General features: G+C 33.5%; 1 protein-coding gene across 2 annotated transcripts in view; it reads right to left on the minus strand.

Moving 5' to 3' along the window:
- Nucleotides 1-17,762, minus strand: part of LOC127553988 (uncharacterized) — a 49,144-nt gene extending 31,382 nt beyond the window's left edge. For both annotated transcript variants that reach the window (XM_051985158.1, XM_051985157.1), the window contains exons 1-8: nt 17,665-17,762; nt 10,734-10,802; nt 10,129-10,228; nt 9,575-9,642; nt 6,750-6,816; nt 4,744-4,811; nt 3,788-3,887; nt 2,903-2,961 (exon numbers count right to left, since the gene is read on the minus strand). In XM_051985158.1, the coding sequence (XP_051841118.1) occupies nt 2,903-2,961; nt 3,788-3,887; nt 4,744-4,811; nt 6,750-6,816; nt 9,575-9,642; nt 10,129-10,228; nt 10,734-10,800 (529 nt within the window). In that variant the 5' untranslated portion in view covers nt 10,801-10,802; nt 17,665-17,762. The remainder of the gene's footprint in view (nt 1-2,902; nt 2,962-3,787; nt 3,888-4,743; nt 4,812-6,749; nt 6,817-9,574; nt 9,643-10,128; nt 10,229-10,733; nt 10,803-17,664) is intronic.
- Between the last annotated feature and the right edge of the window lie 1,130 nt (nt 17,763-18,892).

Here is an 18,892-nt window from a genome sequence, read left to right on the forward strand (position 1 = left end):
TTGGTGGCCAAATGTGGGGCCACTAGAAACTCGGGGCCTTGCAAAGCAGAACACAAAGCTGTTCCACTGACAGGATTTAAGCTCAGTGGAGGAGTCCCTGTGACCCTCAAATAGGGTAAGTATAAAAACAGACAAACAGGAAATTTTGTTAAGGGCTAAACTAGTCATTTTCATTTTTCAGCTAAAATGGGGCAAGTACTAAGAAAAAAGCTTCCCCTACGCCAAGGGAAGTGTGTAGAATGCATAATTAGGTCAATAAAGAAATAAAGTTTGTTGGTAACTTGGAAGCAGATCATTGGACTCTTAAATATATTAGAGTGCATGTCTCTTTGGCTCTCTAAGGAAGAAAAATAAGAGTCAGATATGTGGAAACTAATGGGAGAAAAACTAACTGAATATTACGAAGCTAAAGGTCCTGTTTCAATTCCTGAGGAAACATTCTTTATGTACAACATAATACAATTGGCTTTAAATGAGCCCACAAGTTCTAAAACAAAGAAAAATTTTAATGTGGACAGCTAGATAAGGAAGTGTGAGGAGAAAGAGTGGGAGGGGGGATGGTACTGACAAAGCAGCTAAAAGGCAGGGAGAGTTAGACAAGAAAGGAATTAAGTACAGTGTTGATGAGCTTAAAGAGTTCGGTGCTTCTCATGTTCACAGCTCAGTTTCATTTCCTTTAAGCCTGGGCAGGCACCCTTAGGCTATTCCCCATCTTCTGACCCTCCTTCCTCAATGTTTTTCTGGGTGGAGGGATTTAGGAGGAATGGGAGAGTCAGTAACAACATCAGCACCACCCATGCAGCAGCTTTGTCCATCCCCTATAATATATTTACAAAAAGCATTAGTTAATACTAAAGAGGAAGGACAGGATACACCAGATTTGAGAATATAAGCATACCCTCTGATTGAAAAGTTTGACTCTTCAGGTCAAGCCAGGAGAAGACATACTTCTTTTAATCTGGAAATTATCAAAGATCTGAAAAAGTCTTACGCTCTTTATGGGTCTACATCATCTTATGTTAAGATGACATTATACTAGGACTACACAAGGATGCTCCTTTAGAGGAGATCATAAGATACTGTGCCACAGTGGGCACAAATACCTTTTATACCCAGGCTATGATGCAGACTTTTCAAGATCTGAAGATAGGAAGACAGGGTCCCTTTTGGCAAGGGACTTCCAAAGAGACTCGTCAATGCTTTCAGTGTGGCAAAGTGGGGCATTTGAAAGTTCAATGTTGGCATAATAGACAGTCTCTGTTTCTGTGGTTCTGCTTTTCCTGTTTATCATTTGAAGTATAAACACTTTCAGAGCAGTATCCTAATTTTTCTGACCATAATTTGGGACAGTGGGTATTACATGGCAAGCATTTAGGCACTATTCACTGATTAATCATTCTACTTGAGAAATTTTCCTTTTCTATGTCTGTGATCATGCACACAATGTCTATCTTCAAAGTGACCTGATGTATAAAAAAAAATTCCCCCAAACCCTGATGAGCTGCATATCCAAGGGATGGCTATCAAAACATTAAAAAAGAATAGCTCTCAAAAATAAAAGAAAGTAAAACTCATGAAAAAAAAATTTTTGAGTCAAATAGAAGGAATCCTAATCCTACAACTAAGGGAGGATAGAGCACTGATGAGCATGAACTTTGTGATTTCTGATATGTATTAACTGTGAAGTCATAAGCAAGACACTGAACTCTTCTGGGCCAATTCTTCCTAAAAAAGAACATGAGTTGAATTGCATGTCATCTGAGGATATATTCTATAAACACATCAGCTCATGATAGCAATGCATCTCTCAACCTGGGAAATTATGTTTGGAAGGGAATGGCTCACCTGAGTAGAAGGCTGGACCTATTCTGATCAGTTCCCATTTAAAGATAATGATGAATTGAGACACACTTGTGGCAGGTCAGTTCACCACCAGATTATTGTAATAGTGCAGAATGAAAGTATTTAAAGCCTGTTTTTGAAAATATAAGTGGAGAAAATTCAAACAATGACTAGGATACTTTTTTGAGATAGCAAATATCAAGAGATTTTAGTAAGTGATTGTATATGGAAGAAAGGAAGCAGAGAAAGAAAGATATTGAGCATGATATTTTCATAGTGATCTTGGGTGTTTGGGAGGATGGTGTTAACCTCAGTGATGCAATTGAAGCCAGGAATAGAGGAAGTTTCAAGAGAGTGAATGGTAATGAGTGCCTCCTTAGAAATACTAAGTTTAAAATGCTTAAGGTCTATGAATGGAAAATAAGTGAGATCAGCACCAACACCTCAGTTTCCAAAGCCAGTTCTAAAAAGTGCAACAAAATCACACCTTCTCAACTGAAGATACAAAATACTATGAACAGCAAAATCCATAGCTCCTCCTATTCCAACCCTCTCCTCAGGAGTAATGGTCACTAACTACTCTGCCCACTCTTGCTACCATAGAGATTAATCAGAAAAAGATCTTTATGTAACCCACATGTAGAATTGGCTATTGGGAGTAGTGCTTAGTGAATAATTGGTTGTGTTATATGTTATGCTATGTTATGTTTTATGTTATGGTATGTGATCCATTAGTGTTATCCATTTTCAAAAATTTTAAAATTTTCTTACCATAGGCATTTCATGTACATAAGAAGTTTTTTGAATTTTTCTCATTTGTTTTCTGTTACTTTTATTGAATTTTCTTGTGCATTGGTGACAAAAATTGAATGGATTACTTTCTGTATACTGTATCACATGTGTGACGAAAGTCTTTCAAGGCAACATGGAATAAGAACTTTTCTCAGATTGTTTCTAGGAAGACTCTATTTGAGTAATAGGGCTGAATCTCTACAGTCTTCTAATGATCACATATATAATATGATCAGAAAATATAAAAGTAAGATATAAAAAAACTTACCACCACTATCACTACAAGAATCTTCTTTGTTTTCTGCAATCTTGCACATGTTGACTTCCCTTGAACAAGTAATGAGAGTTTTTGAATATAAATCCTCATAAAATATCAAAATGTGTGAATGAGCAGTTTTGATTAAAAAAAAAACATCTCTATCACCAAACTTGCAAGGATCTTGGACAATGAATTGATAAAATTGAGGAAAACTTATTCTAACTCTTTTCAATAATATTTTACCTTTCAGAACCAATTAATCACCAAATTTAGCCTGTCTTTTTTATCATTTTATATTTGTATTTTTGTTATGTGAGAGGGTAAAATATAAATTTCTGGTTTTCACAAAAACTAACTGGGCTTTGTAGAAATTCAAAGAAATTAACAATGGAAAGATAGCCCACAAAAGAGCATTTGATGTTCAAATGAACAAACATGAAATACAATGGAAGTCTTTGTTTTTAATAGCAAATATGATTATGTTGTGTAGTGGAATGAGCTTTTTTAAAGAATAAATTTAATTATAAGTTCATTAGAATTGTTAAAATTCTATCTGATCGGTGTAGCTGCCTTATTGTAATTAATTAAAAATTGAAGTGCCAATAAATTATGTAACTAGGTCATAATCACAGAATAAAGACCCATCAGTAATTCAGGGAGAAGAGGGGTGTTTAAAATTCTACTTCAAACAATTGCACCCCAGGGAATGTGACAATTGTAAAGACCTTGTAATTGTTTACTATATGAAGAAATGCCCATTATTTCAGACCTTCAAAAATTAGGACAGAGATATTACATATTATAATCCCCTTTGCAACAACATCTTTTCCTTAATTTGCATGCATTCTTAGGTACTTTTAATGAACAAATAAACTCACGAAAGTATAAACTCACCATGCTTGATGGTCTTGTACTTTATCCAGCTTTATCATATTGTCACTTTTTTGTAGATTCTTATCAATTTGTATATTTGTAATATCAACTTCAGGTTCATCTACAAAAATAAAGAACAAGATAAAAGCATCTAAATAATTTCAAGCTCTAAGAAATGTGAAGCTATTCCCTAAAACAGTAGGTTTCTGAAGAGCTATTGAGTGATGACAGTACAAGAAGATCCTATGCTAGTAGTGCTGTACATTCATGCAAGGATATCTTTTTACCAAAAGAGAAATAATAACAGCAGAAATTATTTTTATTTAGCAAATAATATGGTATAAATTCCAAAGGAGGCAGAGCCAAAAAGGCAAAGTAGGAGGAGAAACCAGCCAAAGTCTCCAAACAGTCCCCTCCAGAAAATTTAAAAGACCGACCTTGATTAAAATTCTGGAGTATAAGACTATGAAACTTTAAGATAAAACACTTTTCTAGAAGAAGACGATAATAACAGAGGTAGGAGAAGTCTGGGACACTGAATTGAGACATGGCCCAAAGTACACTCATTGGAGGTGGGTCCTGGAGATGTCAATTATTCCATGTGAAAATAGAAGCCAGAAAAAAGGAGCTACAGCAACTGGTAGTTTTAGTCACTGTTTGGATGAAGGATTGTTCAACAAGAAGCCTCACTTTAGCCATGAAAATGGACTCTGCTAATATGGGAGTAGAGTAGTCTTCAGGTGTTTCAATAAAAGGTTATTTTTTGATAAATGCTCATGAGTTGAAAACTCATTGTGATTAGAAATGATTCATTTACATATGGGAAGTTTTGACAATTTCTGACAGTCTTGACTTCAAAACTTCATCTAATTTTTGTGATTATTTGTAAGTGTTTTATTGAATTTTAATTGAGTCCTAAAAATTGGTTGAATGACTATATAAAGTCTGAAATGATGAAAAGAAAATTTTAAACTCACCTGAGTCATTATTGTGGGCGATCTCACTGTTTTTCATAGTTATTTGTATATTATCATCATTGTAATTACTAAAATATAAACGTAAATACATCTCAACATCATTAAAAATTTAAAAATTATAAATAGGCCATATTGTTATGAATAAAAAGAATTATTTTTATAATTGCCTTTTCACCTCAATAAGGGACTTTTCAAAGGAACCCATTGAAATTTTGGAAAAATCAGTTGATATCTCTCCAAAAATTGTTTGAAAACTCTGATCCTATATTAATTTCCATTCCTACTTGCATCTTATTGGTGAAAAGTTAAATCAGTGTGTGAATATGGGACACTACCCTGATCAGGATGTTTAGAAATCCAATTCAAAGAATTAAACAAGGGAGAAAAAGACATGAAGTATGATTTACCATAAAACAAATCATAGGAAATAATGAAAAGGATTGTTTTAACTGTCAGATCTCACAAGGTTATGAGTATGGTTTTAGAAGGCTAAAAGAATTGGATTTTGAGATGAGAATGATAATTATAGACTAGAGAATGAAAGTAGGACAAAATATATGACTACTAACTAGCAAGTCAGACTTTTGAAAAAAAACTGATGCCTCCAAATTTAAATGATTCATGCATATTCTTCTAGAGAGTAGAAACAATGCCCCTTGATTAAGGAATTATGTGGCTTCCTCTACAATGTCTGCTTGCAAATTGACCATTGAATGAGACACTATATTCACCTTGAGTCCTCAGCATCTGTCCCTATATATTGGAGAGAAGACAATGAACTTGATTGGTAAAAAGGTATTTCTTCTTCTAGGTCGTCTTCATTCTCAATTCCACTTGGCTTCCCATGACAATACATATTTTTCTCATTTTTTCTGACATAGGACTATCTTATGATTGACTAGTCATGCCCACTGTTTCTGTTCTGGCCAAGCCATTCCTTTTTTGGAGATCTATTGAGGCAGAATGATTTACTCCAATAGACCTACCACAACTTACTTACTGTGGCCTGGCCAAATGACATTGATTTCTCCCCCCAAATAATATTAATTTTATTGGAGGAAACCACTTCAAGTTAAAAATAGTTTATACACATTATTTGAGCCATAGTCCTGTGCGCTTAAAGGTGTGCCTTGTGCCTCATGCTAAGCCAGAGTGCAGGAAAGAATTAAGAGGACCAGAAGAGGGGCAATTCTAAAATGTTTCCTTGACTCGAAATATTTCATCTAACATCAATTAAGTCAGGTATATAGAAACATAAAACCCAGTATTCCCATCAATAAAGAGCTTGCATAGAAAATTGTTCTTAGAGAACTTAATTTTCTCTAAACAGATTCATCTATCTTTCTTAAATATGGTGTATAATAAAATAAGAGTTTGATCACATTTGTGTTTGAAATTTTCTACTTCAATCTTTATATGAAGAAATGTATTCATCTTTCTCAATATTTTGGAATTACATAAGGATTCCCTTTGTAATGCAAGTGCTCTGTAGTGCTCAGAATACCCCATAAGTAAAGATATGTCATCTTTGATCAATTTGTTCTTGAGTTGGATGCTGGTTCAAGCATATAATTCAACTCCAATTTTTAAAATGTTCTATGCCAATTCCCAATTGCTGAAATCAGTGCACTCTGTAATATGGCTATTAAACTTTCTCTCTGAATTGAAAAGACTATAGAAATAACACTATCCAGAACAATAAGATCCCATGGAGGGACTGGCAATGGCTAAAACTTTGTAATTGAACAACATAGAAATTCCTATTGTAAAAAGCATTGGAAATTGGATGGATATGGAAATTTTATATCCCTGCCAACTTTGCAATTTTGTTCATTCCTTTTTAAATGCTAGTTACATATTGCCTTATGTTTTGAGTGATTTATTATTTATTTACAAGGAATACTTACTTTTAAATATTGTTTTTGCATGGGAAATTTGAATTTTTATTAAAATGACAGTATTCAAAGTTAAATATAGTGATGATATGGACCAAATTAGAAACTCACCATCTATAATTATCACCTGCTCCTTCCTTCTTGTTCACTCCAAATTTTGATTCTTCATCATTTTCATCTATAATGATAAAAACTCAAATGTGAATTACCAAATCACTTGGAGCACTTAAGACAACTCAGGGAATTCCCCAAGGAAATAACTTTCTAAAGAGTTTTTGATTGATTGAATTAGTGGGCTAATGTTCAACTATTGGGGGTTCCTTACTTTGGTTTAGTGTACTATTTATACCAAAAGAAAAAAAATACTACCCATCTAAAAAGCTTATGAATTTCTGAAGTAAAAATAGTTTGAAATGTAAAACTTTATTGTCATTAGCTGGGAAACCCAGAAGCAATGTGGGTTAAAAACATCTACTTGAGAAGGCATGAGAAAGAATTGAAAATGAATAAGAACATAAGCCATTGTTCTCAAGTTGCTTCCGTTTCCTTTGGAGACTGTTACAGTTACTAATTTTTCTGGCAAGTCTGTTTATGTATACTTAAAACATTGGTATTGTAGCAGCACATAAGGTTTATGGAATGGTTGAAAATAAAAATTTGAATGCTCATCCACTTGACCACTGAGATTTGGATAAATGATTGCATACACACAAATCCCACTTCAGAGATGAACTCTTTCAGAGAAAGAGATGTACTGCTATGAGATAAGGATGGCCTTTGGATGGCCTACTGGATGAGATTTTAGTGGATGGAGGATATTCATAAATTGAGGACTCACTGTAATTTGCCCCTGACTTATTGGCACACTTCCACAAATTTTCTCACCTTCAAAACTTTCTCTAGATTTAAGACTTTCACTATGCCATGGTTAAATCACAACATGATTTTAATGACTACATATGCCATGAAATATGCTAATATGAATATAATTTTAATAAACTTACCTAGATAACTATCATTACATATTTGGTGATTCCCTATGCTTTTGGTGCCAATATTAGCATTGGTGGAGGAGTGATCTAAAAATTTTTCCTTGAGTTTGAATGAACTCACCTAAAATAATTACCTCATCTCACCCACTAAAAATAGAAAACTAAAGTTCTTCCAATATAGAGTTTATTTGTAAAAATGCATTTTTCTTAGTTTTGTGACTATTTGAGCAAATTTGCTCTTATTGTTTTAAAGGCATTTAAACATGTTTCGAGAATATAGATGGTAGTGCAATTTGATCTCATTTTTGTTGAGACTGGCTTCTTGTGAGTCCCTATAATCTGGATTATGTGAAACTATCAATATATTCTCACTTCTTGTGATATTCTTCACCAAACAGTGGCTGCTTAGGAATTATCTAGAAATACCCAGTAGTTAAGAGATATATCAGAGCTGATCAGTGTCTTTTGACTCAGGTGCTAATTCAGCAGCTTATTTCAAATCACAACCTTCTCCTAAGCCTTCTATGGCAAGACTCAATTTGTCCAATTAGCACCATAGTTATTTTCTTTGAATTCAAAGGATTTTGAAAATAACTCTACCCAGAACCATGAAATTCCATTGAGTGACTGGTAATACTTAAGGCCTTGTAATTTATCAAAATATAAATAAATGTCCATTTGTTCAGAACATGTCAAAATGGATTGCCATAGAAGTTTTGTGTTATTGCAAATTAACAATAGTGTCCCATCAATTTTAAATGTTAAATGAATTTTGACCTTTTGAGTTTTTCTTCAAAATTATTTCAGTTGATATTTTTTCAGTTGTTTTTATCTTGAGACATTTTTGTGCTTGTTAAAATGACTACTCAAAGTTAGATGTTCCAAATGCCTCAGATTCAACTACAATGATACAGACTTCCAATATGAAATGCCAAGTCATTTGGAATGCTTGGAAATATCAGGCAGTTCCATAAGACAATAGTTTTGAATTAGTGGAGTAATTTCCATACTTCAAAAGTCTCTTGTACTCATGCAATGTGACTTTTTTTTAATCCAAAGAAAACATTAATGAAAAAGATTGCCTATAAATTATGACAAATTAAAATAATTTAAAAATGTTAACGGGTTAAAAGTGTAAACTTTCATTGTCTTCCCTGTCCCTCATATAAAAGAAACCAACTACTTAATCAGACATGCTAAGAATTGAAGAAGAAGAAGAATCACAGCATTTATTCTCAAGGATCTTCCATTTAGAGCATCTGGATAGTACCAAACTTAGAATCAGGAAGATTGGTATCCACATCTGGCTTCAGAAACTATCTGTCTCTGTGACCCTGGGAAAGTCACAATCTTGTCTTCCTTAGTTTCCTCATCTGTAAACTCAACTGGACTTAGTAATGACAAATCACTTTAATATATTTGAAAAAAGCAAAAGCAAAACCAAAACCAAAATGGTGTCATAAAAAATCATAAAGGACTAAACTAACCATCTTAAAATTTCTCTAAGATTTTAAGATTATGATTATATTGCAATGAGTTGCTGTACACCACTGAAAGTATTGTTACAGAAATTATACCATAGAATCAGAAACACTGATGCTGGAAAAATCCACTGGTTTGGATGAAGCATTGTGTAGCAACAAATTTCATGTCAGCAGCTGGAACTGACTCTATTGCAATGGAACTAGAGTGGTTCCAATAAATGGAGGGTTCTTGTTAAATATTCATAAATTGGAAACTTGCTGGAATTAAATATTAAATAAACAAGGAAAAAATTAAATAAAAATTAAATAAAGATTTCTTCACATTCTGCCAACTTCCAAACTTTCTCAAGATTATTGACTTTTATAAGAATTTCACTGAAATGTGCTTGAGTTGCTACATTGTTTCAATGATAATTGCATTATGAAATTACAAATATGAAGATAATTTTAATCAACTCACTGGGATTGTGCACATGGTAGATCCCATCCTTTCCCATGTTTGTGGGAATATTTTCATTGTTGTTGTCCCTGAAATAGAAAGGAAAATATTTCAATATAAACCTAATTGTTTAATTTTGTTATGTACCAAAATGTTATTTTCTAACAGCATCTTTTCTATCACCTCACGAAGGTCCTTTGCAAAGAATCCAGTTGATTGAGGAAGAAATTTTGGAAATAACACTATCCTGAAAACAAAGATATAATCTCTGGTTTTCACTGACAATATATAAGGAATGATAACTGATCAGCATATAAACAGATATTGTCAGACAACTTAAAAAATGGATCATGATTAAAGGTAAGTGCCATTTCTACCTTTGCAGCAGTGACCATCCTGTTTTAACTGCTCTTTGCTATGTCTATATTTTAAGGTTTTTACCCCCAGCGTGATTTATTTATTTACAACTAATATTTTCTTTGAGGTGGAATTTTTCTGAGAAATCTGTATACTTATTTAAAAAATCATATTCAAAGTTAAATCTAGTAAAGATATCAACTAACATAAAAGCTCACCATGTCTGTTTATCATGAATACCTTCCTGCATGATAGTTTTCTCTCTTCCTCCTTTTGTCTGCTTCTTTTCATCTTTTGCATAGATGGTAACAGTTTCATCTGTAATGATTTTAAGTTTAAATGTGAATCATATCAAAACATTTAGAACTCAGGGAATTCTCTAATAATGTTTTTTGAAGTTGTTTTTTTGAAGTTGATTGGATGAAATAGAGGAATGTTGCACACTTGGAGTTCCTTTACATTGATGTCATGCTTTGTTTTTAATTAAAACATGACCATATCAACAGAAAAGCATTGCTTATCAAGGATCATAAATAAGAAGACAATCAAACAAAATGTCCAAAATGTAAAAGGCATGAAAAATAAAACTGTCATTCCCTTCACTAGGTAACACATAATCATTTTCAATGAGTATGTATACAAAATTTGACATGCTGAATAAGCAAAAATGAATAATGAAGGAATAATCTTCTCTATCACTTTCTATTTTCCATGTAGACTATCATAATAAATGCTTAGGGTTTTCTGGCTCATCTAACCAAGTTTCCTTTAATATAATGTGTTGGTAAGTCTTCAAGAACAGAAATAATTTAATTCAACTCACCAGGGTCATCAACCTTATTGATCGTGACATTTTCCATAATTAAAGGAGATATTTCCATCACTGACATTCCTGGAATAGAAAGAAAAACATTTAAATCCAAATCCAATAAAAAGGCATTTTTTTCTGCTATTAAGATCCTGCCACTGTCAATGAGTGGTTAAATTTTGAATTTTTAGAATCCAAATTCAGAATTAGATTAATATATTGGAGCAAGAAAGAAGGTCAGAAAGAAAGTGGATATGTAGTCTGATAATCTCTTTGTACTCATGAGAAAACTGAAGCCTATAAAAATTAAATGATTCACTTGAATTCTCCCAGGGAGTAGAAAGAGTACTCCTGAGTTGAGAAGTGCATGTTGGATTTCTGCTTTGATTATGTGCACTAGTGGCTGAAGCACACCATCCCTGAGAGGCAGCATCTGTGCACATATATTCATAAGAAGACACTCAAACTCAAAGTCTTTTCATAGAAGTTACTTCCTCATCTAGAATTTTTTTATCAATGCAAATTCACATTATAACTCAACATACACATTCAGAATCTCTTTGGTTATCATACCTGATGCAAAAAGAAAGATGAATATAGAACTCTGGTGCTCAGTGTATTATTAGCCATTGGCCACTGCCATGGATAAAGTTTGTGTAGAAGCAATTTTTAAAAATAACTTTTTATTGATACAACTCATGCCAGGGTAATTTTTTACAACATTATCCCTTGCATTCACTTCTGTTCCGATTTTTCCCCTCCCTCCCTCCACCCCCTCCCCAAGATGGCAAGCAATCCTTTACATGTTGAATAGGTTACAGTATATCCTGGATACAATATATGTGTGCAGAACCGAACAGTTTTCTGGTTGCACAGGGAGAATTGAATTCAGAAGGTATAAATAATCTGAGAAGAAAAACAAAAATGCAAGCAGTTTATATTCATCTCCCAGTGTAGAAGCAATTTTGGATTCCATCTGAGATAGACTCTTTTGGATTGGGAATAAATAGCCTCTAACTCATAAACATTTACCACTAAATGGTGAAAATCTATAATAAAATATAGTAGAAAAAAATCTAATTGAGAGTATCTAAATCTCTATGATTAAGTTTTTTTTCCCCCAAAGGAAATTACTCCAGATATGATACTGGAAGAAAACTTCTCTTGATTAGGTTAAAAATTGGCAAGAATCTATTTCACTAAAAATGATTGGATGAATTCTCAATATTTATTCAATAACTGCATTTGTCATGAAATATACAAATATGAAAAAATGTTGATAAGAGCTCATCAGGCTCTGAGTATGAAAAATAGCAGACCTCTTTAATATTTTTTAAATGTTGCTGTCACCAGTTTCCCTTAAATAGGAAGTAAAGTCATTGAAATATAACTTCTAAGTAGGAAAAGGGACACACATATGCAAAAATGATTCTGGCATCACTTTCTGTAGTGTTAAGAAATGGGAAACTGTTATGGTATATGAACATTATGTAATAATATTGTTCTATAAGATCAGCAGGATAATTTCAGAGACTCCTAGAGAGACTTATATGAAGTGATGCTAAGTGAAATGAATAGAAACAGAAGATAATCGTCCACAAGATTATAGGAAGATCAGTTCTGATGGAAGTGGCTCTTTTCAACAATGAGATGATCCAGACCAATTCCAATGAATTCGTGATGAAGAGAGCCATCTACACCTACAGACAGGACTGTGGGAACTGAATATGGATTACAATATGCTTTTTCACACTTTTTTTTGTTGTTTGCTTGCATTTTATTTTCTTTTTCAGCAACAAGATTTTCTTGTGCAGCAAGATAATTGTATAAATAATATATTTTACCATAAAAAAGAAATATAACTCCTAGTTTTAAAATGATAAATATGCAATGGAATGTGGAAAATAAATTTTTTCTTAATTATTCTTTATCACTTTAGGAAGTTCCCTGAAAAGGAATCACCTTTGACTTTAGGAGGAGGAGACCATATAATTGAAAAGCTAATTTTCACTTTCAGAACCTATCCAAGTTCTTTGTTGTTTTCTTTACCATTTGCTTGAAATGGCATGTAGATGACAGAACTAAAAGGGATTTGTGGAATATTCCAAAAAAAGTTGACAATGTAGATAGTCCAAAATATACAATTTAAGTTACATTTTTAAAAAGCACAAGAATGAAAGAAAAGCCTTGTTCTGCTGACAGGTCCAACACTTTCATATAATGATAAGAGCTTTGAATTTCTAAACATAAACATAATGGGAACAATATGGGTGCTACATTTTAAAAATATTTTATTTTATTTTATAATAACTTTATATTGACAGAATCCATGCCAGGGTAATTTTTTTTTACAACATTATTCCTTGCACTCACTTCTGTTCCAATTTTTTCCCTCCCTCCCTCCACCCCCTCCCCTAGATGGCAAGCAGTCCTATATATGTTAGATATGTTGCAGTATATCCTAGATACAATATATACAATATATATACAATATATATACAATACAATATATGTTTGCAGAACCGAACAGTTCTCTTGTTGTACAGGGAGAATTGGATTCAGAAGGTAAAAATAACCCGGGAAGAAAAACAAAAATGCAAATAGTTCACATTCATTTCCCAGTGCTCTTTCTTTGGGTGTAGCTGCTTCTGTCCATCATTTATCAATTGAAACTGAGTTAGGTCTCTTCTTCAAAGAAATCCACTTCCATCAGAATACATCCTCAAACAGTATCGTTGTTGAGGTATATAATGATCTCCTGGTTCTGCTCATTTCACTTAGCATCAGTTCATGTAAGTCTCTCCAAACCTCTCTGTATTCATCCTGCTGGTCATTCCTTACAGAACAATAATATTCCATAACATTCATATACTACAATTTACCCAGCCATTCTCCAATTGATGGACATTATGGGTGCTACATTTAATGGATTTATATGTAATCTATAAATACAGAAATATACACATATTTAAATTATGTATACATGCACATATATAACACTAACACAAGCATATAAACATTAAAAGACAAACATATTTCTTTTAGATGAACAACATTATCATCTTAGATTCTACAAACATAGATTCCCATTTTCACTACTATGTAAACTAAGATGTTAGTTGAAATGTATTGTTTATATTTTGAAGTACTTCTAGAAATAGCTAATTTAGTAAAAAGAAAAAATTAGGAAAAATCAATATAAATATAGAAAAACTAAGGAGTGCACAGTTGAGACATCGTACTACAATATTAGAACAGAATACTAACATCACCAACACAGGAGAGGTGTTACATTTGGACTGCCGATGCCAGAGTTATAGCAGTTTAATACTGGTGTGAGTTTCTGCCTATGATTTGCAAACATCATTAGATATTAAGTGCATTGGGGTCAATGCCTCTCTTATTCCTATTTGTATTTTTATTTACATTTATGTTATATATTTCTACTTATCTGTAACAAGCAAGGCACATGAGACATGTTCATTGACTGAATATGCCTGTTAGAATTACAACTGTGTTTTTTTCTGTCTCAGAGCACAAGTGCAACTTCTACATTTCTCAATTATACTAAAGACATATAGTAAGAGAAAACTTTTTTTGATCCATATTAATGGACGAAAACCACAAAATGGCAATCTTCCAGGTGAAGATTGTTTTCTTTTTGCACGAGTAAAGCCTGAATGAGACAAATTTTTTTTTCTGAAATGGAGACATAAAGCTGCAGGCTAAGTCCTATTAAGAATCAAATGCTGTCCTAATCCCTGAAGCTAAGGATGGATTCAGAAGTTATGCTTAGTACCTATAAGATCTTGGGCAGGTAACAAATTTAAAACAAGAGGTAAACATGTCCTCCCCAAGAGCCTTTATTCTTTTTCAATATTTTATCTCAATGTAACAATGTAGCCCTGAACCGGAAAGTATTTTGTGTCTCTTATCAGTCTGTGTGTTTGTTGAGATACATGGTGGTAGAAAATCAGAGTATGAAGAACTTTAAATGTCAAATTCAAATTTGTAGTCATTCTTAAAAATGTTAGGAAACCAATACAATTGAGAGCTAGGTATGATGTGACACCTGACCTTTCCAAAAATGACTGAATCCAGCTCAGGAGAGGATGCAATTGAGTAGGGTAAGAATACTCAGCAGGCTAACTGAATAGCCCAGGATAAATTGGAAGGAGTCCTGTACCTAGGTTATGACAATAAAGGAGAAGAAAATCACATGGTGGATAGAGTTGCACAAATGACAAAAATTTAATAGTCTTTGACAATTGGTTGAACCTGGGCTGATACTTATTAATTTTGATAATGGGAGGCAGGCAGTGTACCAAAAAAAAAGTATAAGGAAAGTTAGGGATAGAGGAGGATCTGAAAAGGAAAGGATGAGATCAGTTCCAAAATTTTGAATATAAGATATCTCTACTCTATCAATGATCAATGTCTTAAAATTGGCATCTCACAAAAATTTGAAATTAAGCTGTAGGAGAACTAAGTTAAATATCACCTTCCCAAATAAGACAGATAAATACTATGTGACAACATAGGACAAGATAAGACAAAAGCTGGATAGCTTTTTGGATGGTAAAAGTTAACAACTTTTCCTATTTGATTGGATAAGGAGTGAGAAAGGAGACGATAGACTTAACATTCTTATGGTGAGTTTGTGTGATTGGTAGGAGACTGGTAAAAGGAAAGTCAGGAATAGGGAAAACTTCAAGAGGGGAATGTAATGCTATCAGCTTTAGAAATAGTGTGTTTAAGATGCCTACAGTGCATCAATGGGAAATTAGTAAGATCAGCATCTACCTCAATTTCCAAAGCAATTCTGGAAAAGTGCAACAATATCACACCTTCTCAACTGAACATACAAAATAGTACAAATAGCAAAGTTCAGAACGCTTATCCTAAAATTTTCTCAGGAATAATGGTCAGTAATTACTCTTCCTACTTCTGCTACCATGGAGACCAATCCAAATAGATCCATTATGATGTCACCCAAAGACTGCCTCTTGGGAGTTCTGCTGCTCATGAATAATTGTTTTATTATGTTTATGTTATGTTGTATTTTGTTATATGATCCACCAAGAGTAATCCAGTATCAAAGGTCTTAAAATTTTTCTTACCAGAAGGTTTTTGTGTTTTTCTCACTTGTTTTCTGTCACTTCTACAGAAAACTGTTGTGCACTGGGAACAAAAACTAAATAGATTCCTTTCTGTATACTGCATTCACATGTGTGATCAAAGTCTTTCAAATAAACTTGGAATATAACTCCTCACAGATTACTTCTGTCCACCTGACTTTTAGATTAAAACAGTGTTCCTTAGGAACACGTGGAATTGTTGGTGTGAGTCAAGGAAAAATATTACCTATTTTATTTCAAAATTCAGCATGTCTGAAAGACAAATTTATGTACCCAAGATAGGGCAGAGGAGGAATCACCATGTCCAAAGGCAAAAAGTATTAAGTTTTTTAAGAGCAGCAGGGATAAAAAGTATCAGGGTCTAATTAGCAAGGAGAATCTATTTCTCTTCTGAGGAAATAGTTCATGAAATTTTTTTTCATCAGAAGTTAGTATAAAAAAAATACAATCATCTAGTGTCTCTTCATATATTATAGGAAATCAAGATGTAAAAATGCAAAATGGACAATATAAAACAACATATTGAAGGGATAATATGAATTATCCTAATCTGTGGTACTCGTGTATGCCTCTCACAGGGAAATGAACATGAAATCTATCATTATCTACAAAAAAATCTAAAATACTGACATCAAAAGAAAATTATTCAGTAAAATTTCATAAGCCTCAGATATGGAATGTTTACTTTTGAGACAGTTTCTGCTTCTTTGGTTTTGATGTTCATATTTGTCATTCAAGTATAAACACTTTCATATTAGGGAGTTCTCTGTTTATCTGCCCTCCACTTGGTACAGTGGCTAACACATGGCAGGCATTTAGGACTATTCATTGACTCATCATTATACTCTACTTGTGAAATTTTCCTGTTCTATATCTATGAATATGCATATAATACTTACATTTTCAAAATGACTTGGTATATAAAATAAAGTGAAATCTCACAAACCATAGTGAACTGCATATCCAGGAGGAGGCTATTCTACTTTAAGAACAGCTCTTAAAATAAAAGAAAGCAGCACTCTGTAAAAGTTGTTTTTTTGAATCAATTAGAAGGGATCCTAATCCTTCAACTAAGGGAGATAGAGCACTGATGAGTATGAACTTTGTGGTCTCTAATATGTATTAACTGTGTGGCCATAGACAAGACACAACTCTGCTGGGCCACAATTTGATAAAATAGAACATGAATTGGACTTCATGCTCTCTTAGGACCTTTCTTTCTCTAAATACATCAACCTATGATACTAATGACTCTCAGCCTGGGCAATATATGAGGGAATATGGGGTGGTGAGCAAACAAATGGGAAATCAGATTATGAAGGGCTTTGGATGCCAAATAGATGACTCAACATTCTTTCGTACAGGGTTGAAGGAGCTAAATGGCTGGCCTGAGTAGAAGGCTGAACCTGCCATGATCTGATCCATTTAAAGATGATGACTTTGAATCAAAGGCAGGTCAATTAGTCAGATTATTGTAAAAGTCCAGAGTAAAGATGTTTAAAGCCTATTTTATCAGTTTTAAAAATGGACATGGAGAAAATCACAAGTTGGATGGAACACTTTTTGAGATAGTAAATATCAAGAGACTTTAGCAAGTGATTGAATGTGGAAGGAAAAAGGGCTTAGAAAGAGATGCTGAGCATGTCATTTCCATGGCGAACTTGGGTGATTAGGAGGATGGTGGTGGTATTCAGTAATGAAAAGGAGGTGAGGAATAGGGAAAGTTTCAAAAAGAGAATGGTAATAGAAATGCTGAGTTTAAGATACCTATGGTGTATCAATGGGAAATTAGTGAGATCACCACCTACCTCAACTTCCAAAGTTAGTTCTGGAATGTGCAACAAAATCACACCTTCTCAAATGCAGATACAAAATACTATGAATAGCAAAGTCCATACCTCCCACTCTTCTCAGGAGTAATGGTCAGTAACTACTCTACCCACTCCTGCTATCATGGAGACCAGTCACAACAAATGCTTTATGATGTCACACAGAATTAGGAGTTTTGCTCAATGAACAATTGTTATATTATGTTATCAGAATTATCCAGCTTCAAAGATCTTAGATTTTTCTTGCCATAGATATTTTGTGGACATATGAAATTTTTGTGAAAAGTTTTTTTCTCATTTGTTTTCTGTCACTTCTGCTGAAGACTGTTGTGCACTGGGGACAAAAACTGAATAGATTACTTTCTGTACATTGCATTACATGTATGATCAAAGTCTTTCAAACAAACTTGGAATAGTAACTTCTCTCAGATTATTTCTGTGGAATAGAAATTTTAGATTAGAACAGTGTTTCTCAGACAATTCTCAGACGAAGAAATAGAAACTATTTATACACATATGAAAATATGCTCCAAATCATTATTAATCAGAGAAATGCTAATTAAGACAACTCTGAGATACCACTATACACCTGTCAGATTGGCTAGAGTGACAAGGAAAGATAATGCGGAATGTTGGAGGGGATGTGGGAAAACAGGGACGCTGATACATTGTTGGTGGAATTGTGAACACATCCAGCCATTCTGGAGAGCAATTTGGAACTATGCTCAAAAAGTTATCAAACTGTGCATACCCTTTGATCCAGCAGTGTTTCTACTGGGCTTATACCCCAAAGAGATACTAAAGAAGAGAAAGGGACCTGTATGTGCCAAAATGTTTGTGGCAGCCCTGTTTGTAGTGGCTAGAAGCTGGAAAATGAATGGATGCCCATCAATTGGAGAATGGTTGAGTAAATTGTGGTATATGAACGTTATGGAATATTATTGTTCTGTAAAGAATGACCAGCAGGATGAATACAGAGAGGACTGGCAAGACTTACACGAACTGATGCTAAGTGAAATGAGCAGAACCAGGAGATCATTATATATCTCAACAACGATATGTTTGAGGATGTATTCTGATGGAAGTGGATCTCTTGGATAGAGAGAGCTAATTCAGTTTCAATTGATCAAAGATGGACAGAAGCAGCTACACCCAAAGAAAGGACACTGGGAAATGAATATAAACTGCTTGCATTTCTGTTTTTCTT

The sequence above is a fragment of the Antechinus flavipes genome, chromosome 3 (genome assembly GCF_016432865.1).
Source record: "Antechinus flavipes isolate AdamAnt ecotype Samford, QLD, Australia chromosome 3, AdamAnt_v2, whole genome shotgun sequence".
NCBI classification, from domain to species: domain Eukaryota; kingdom Metazoa; phylum Chordata; class Mammalia; order Dasyuromorphia; family Dasyuridae; genus Antechinus; species Antechinus flavipes.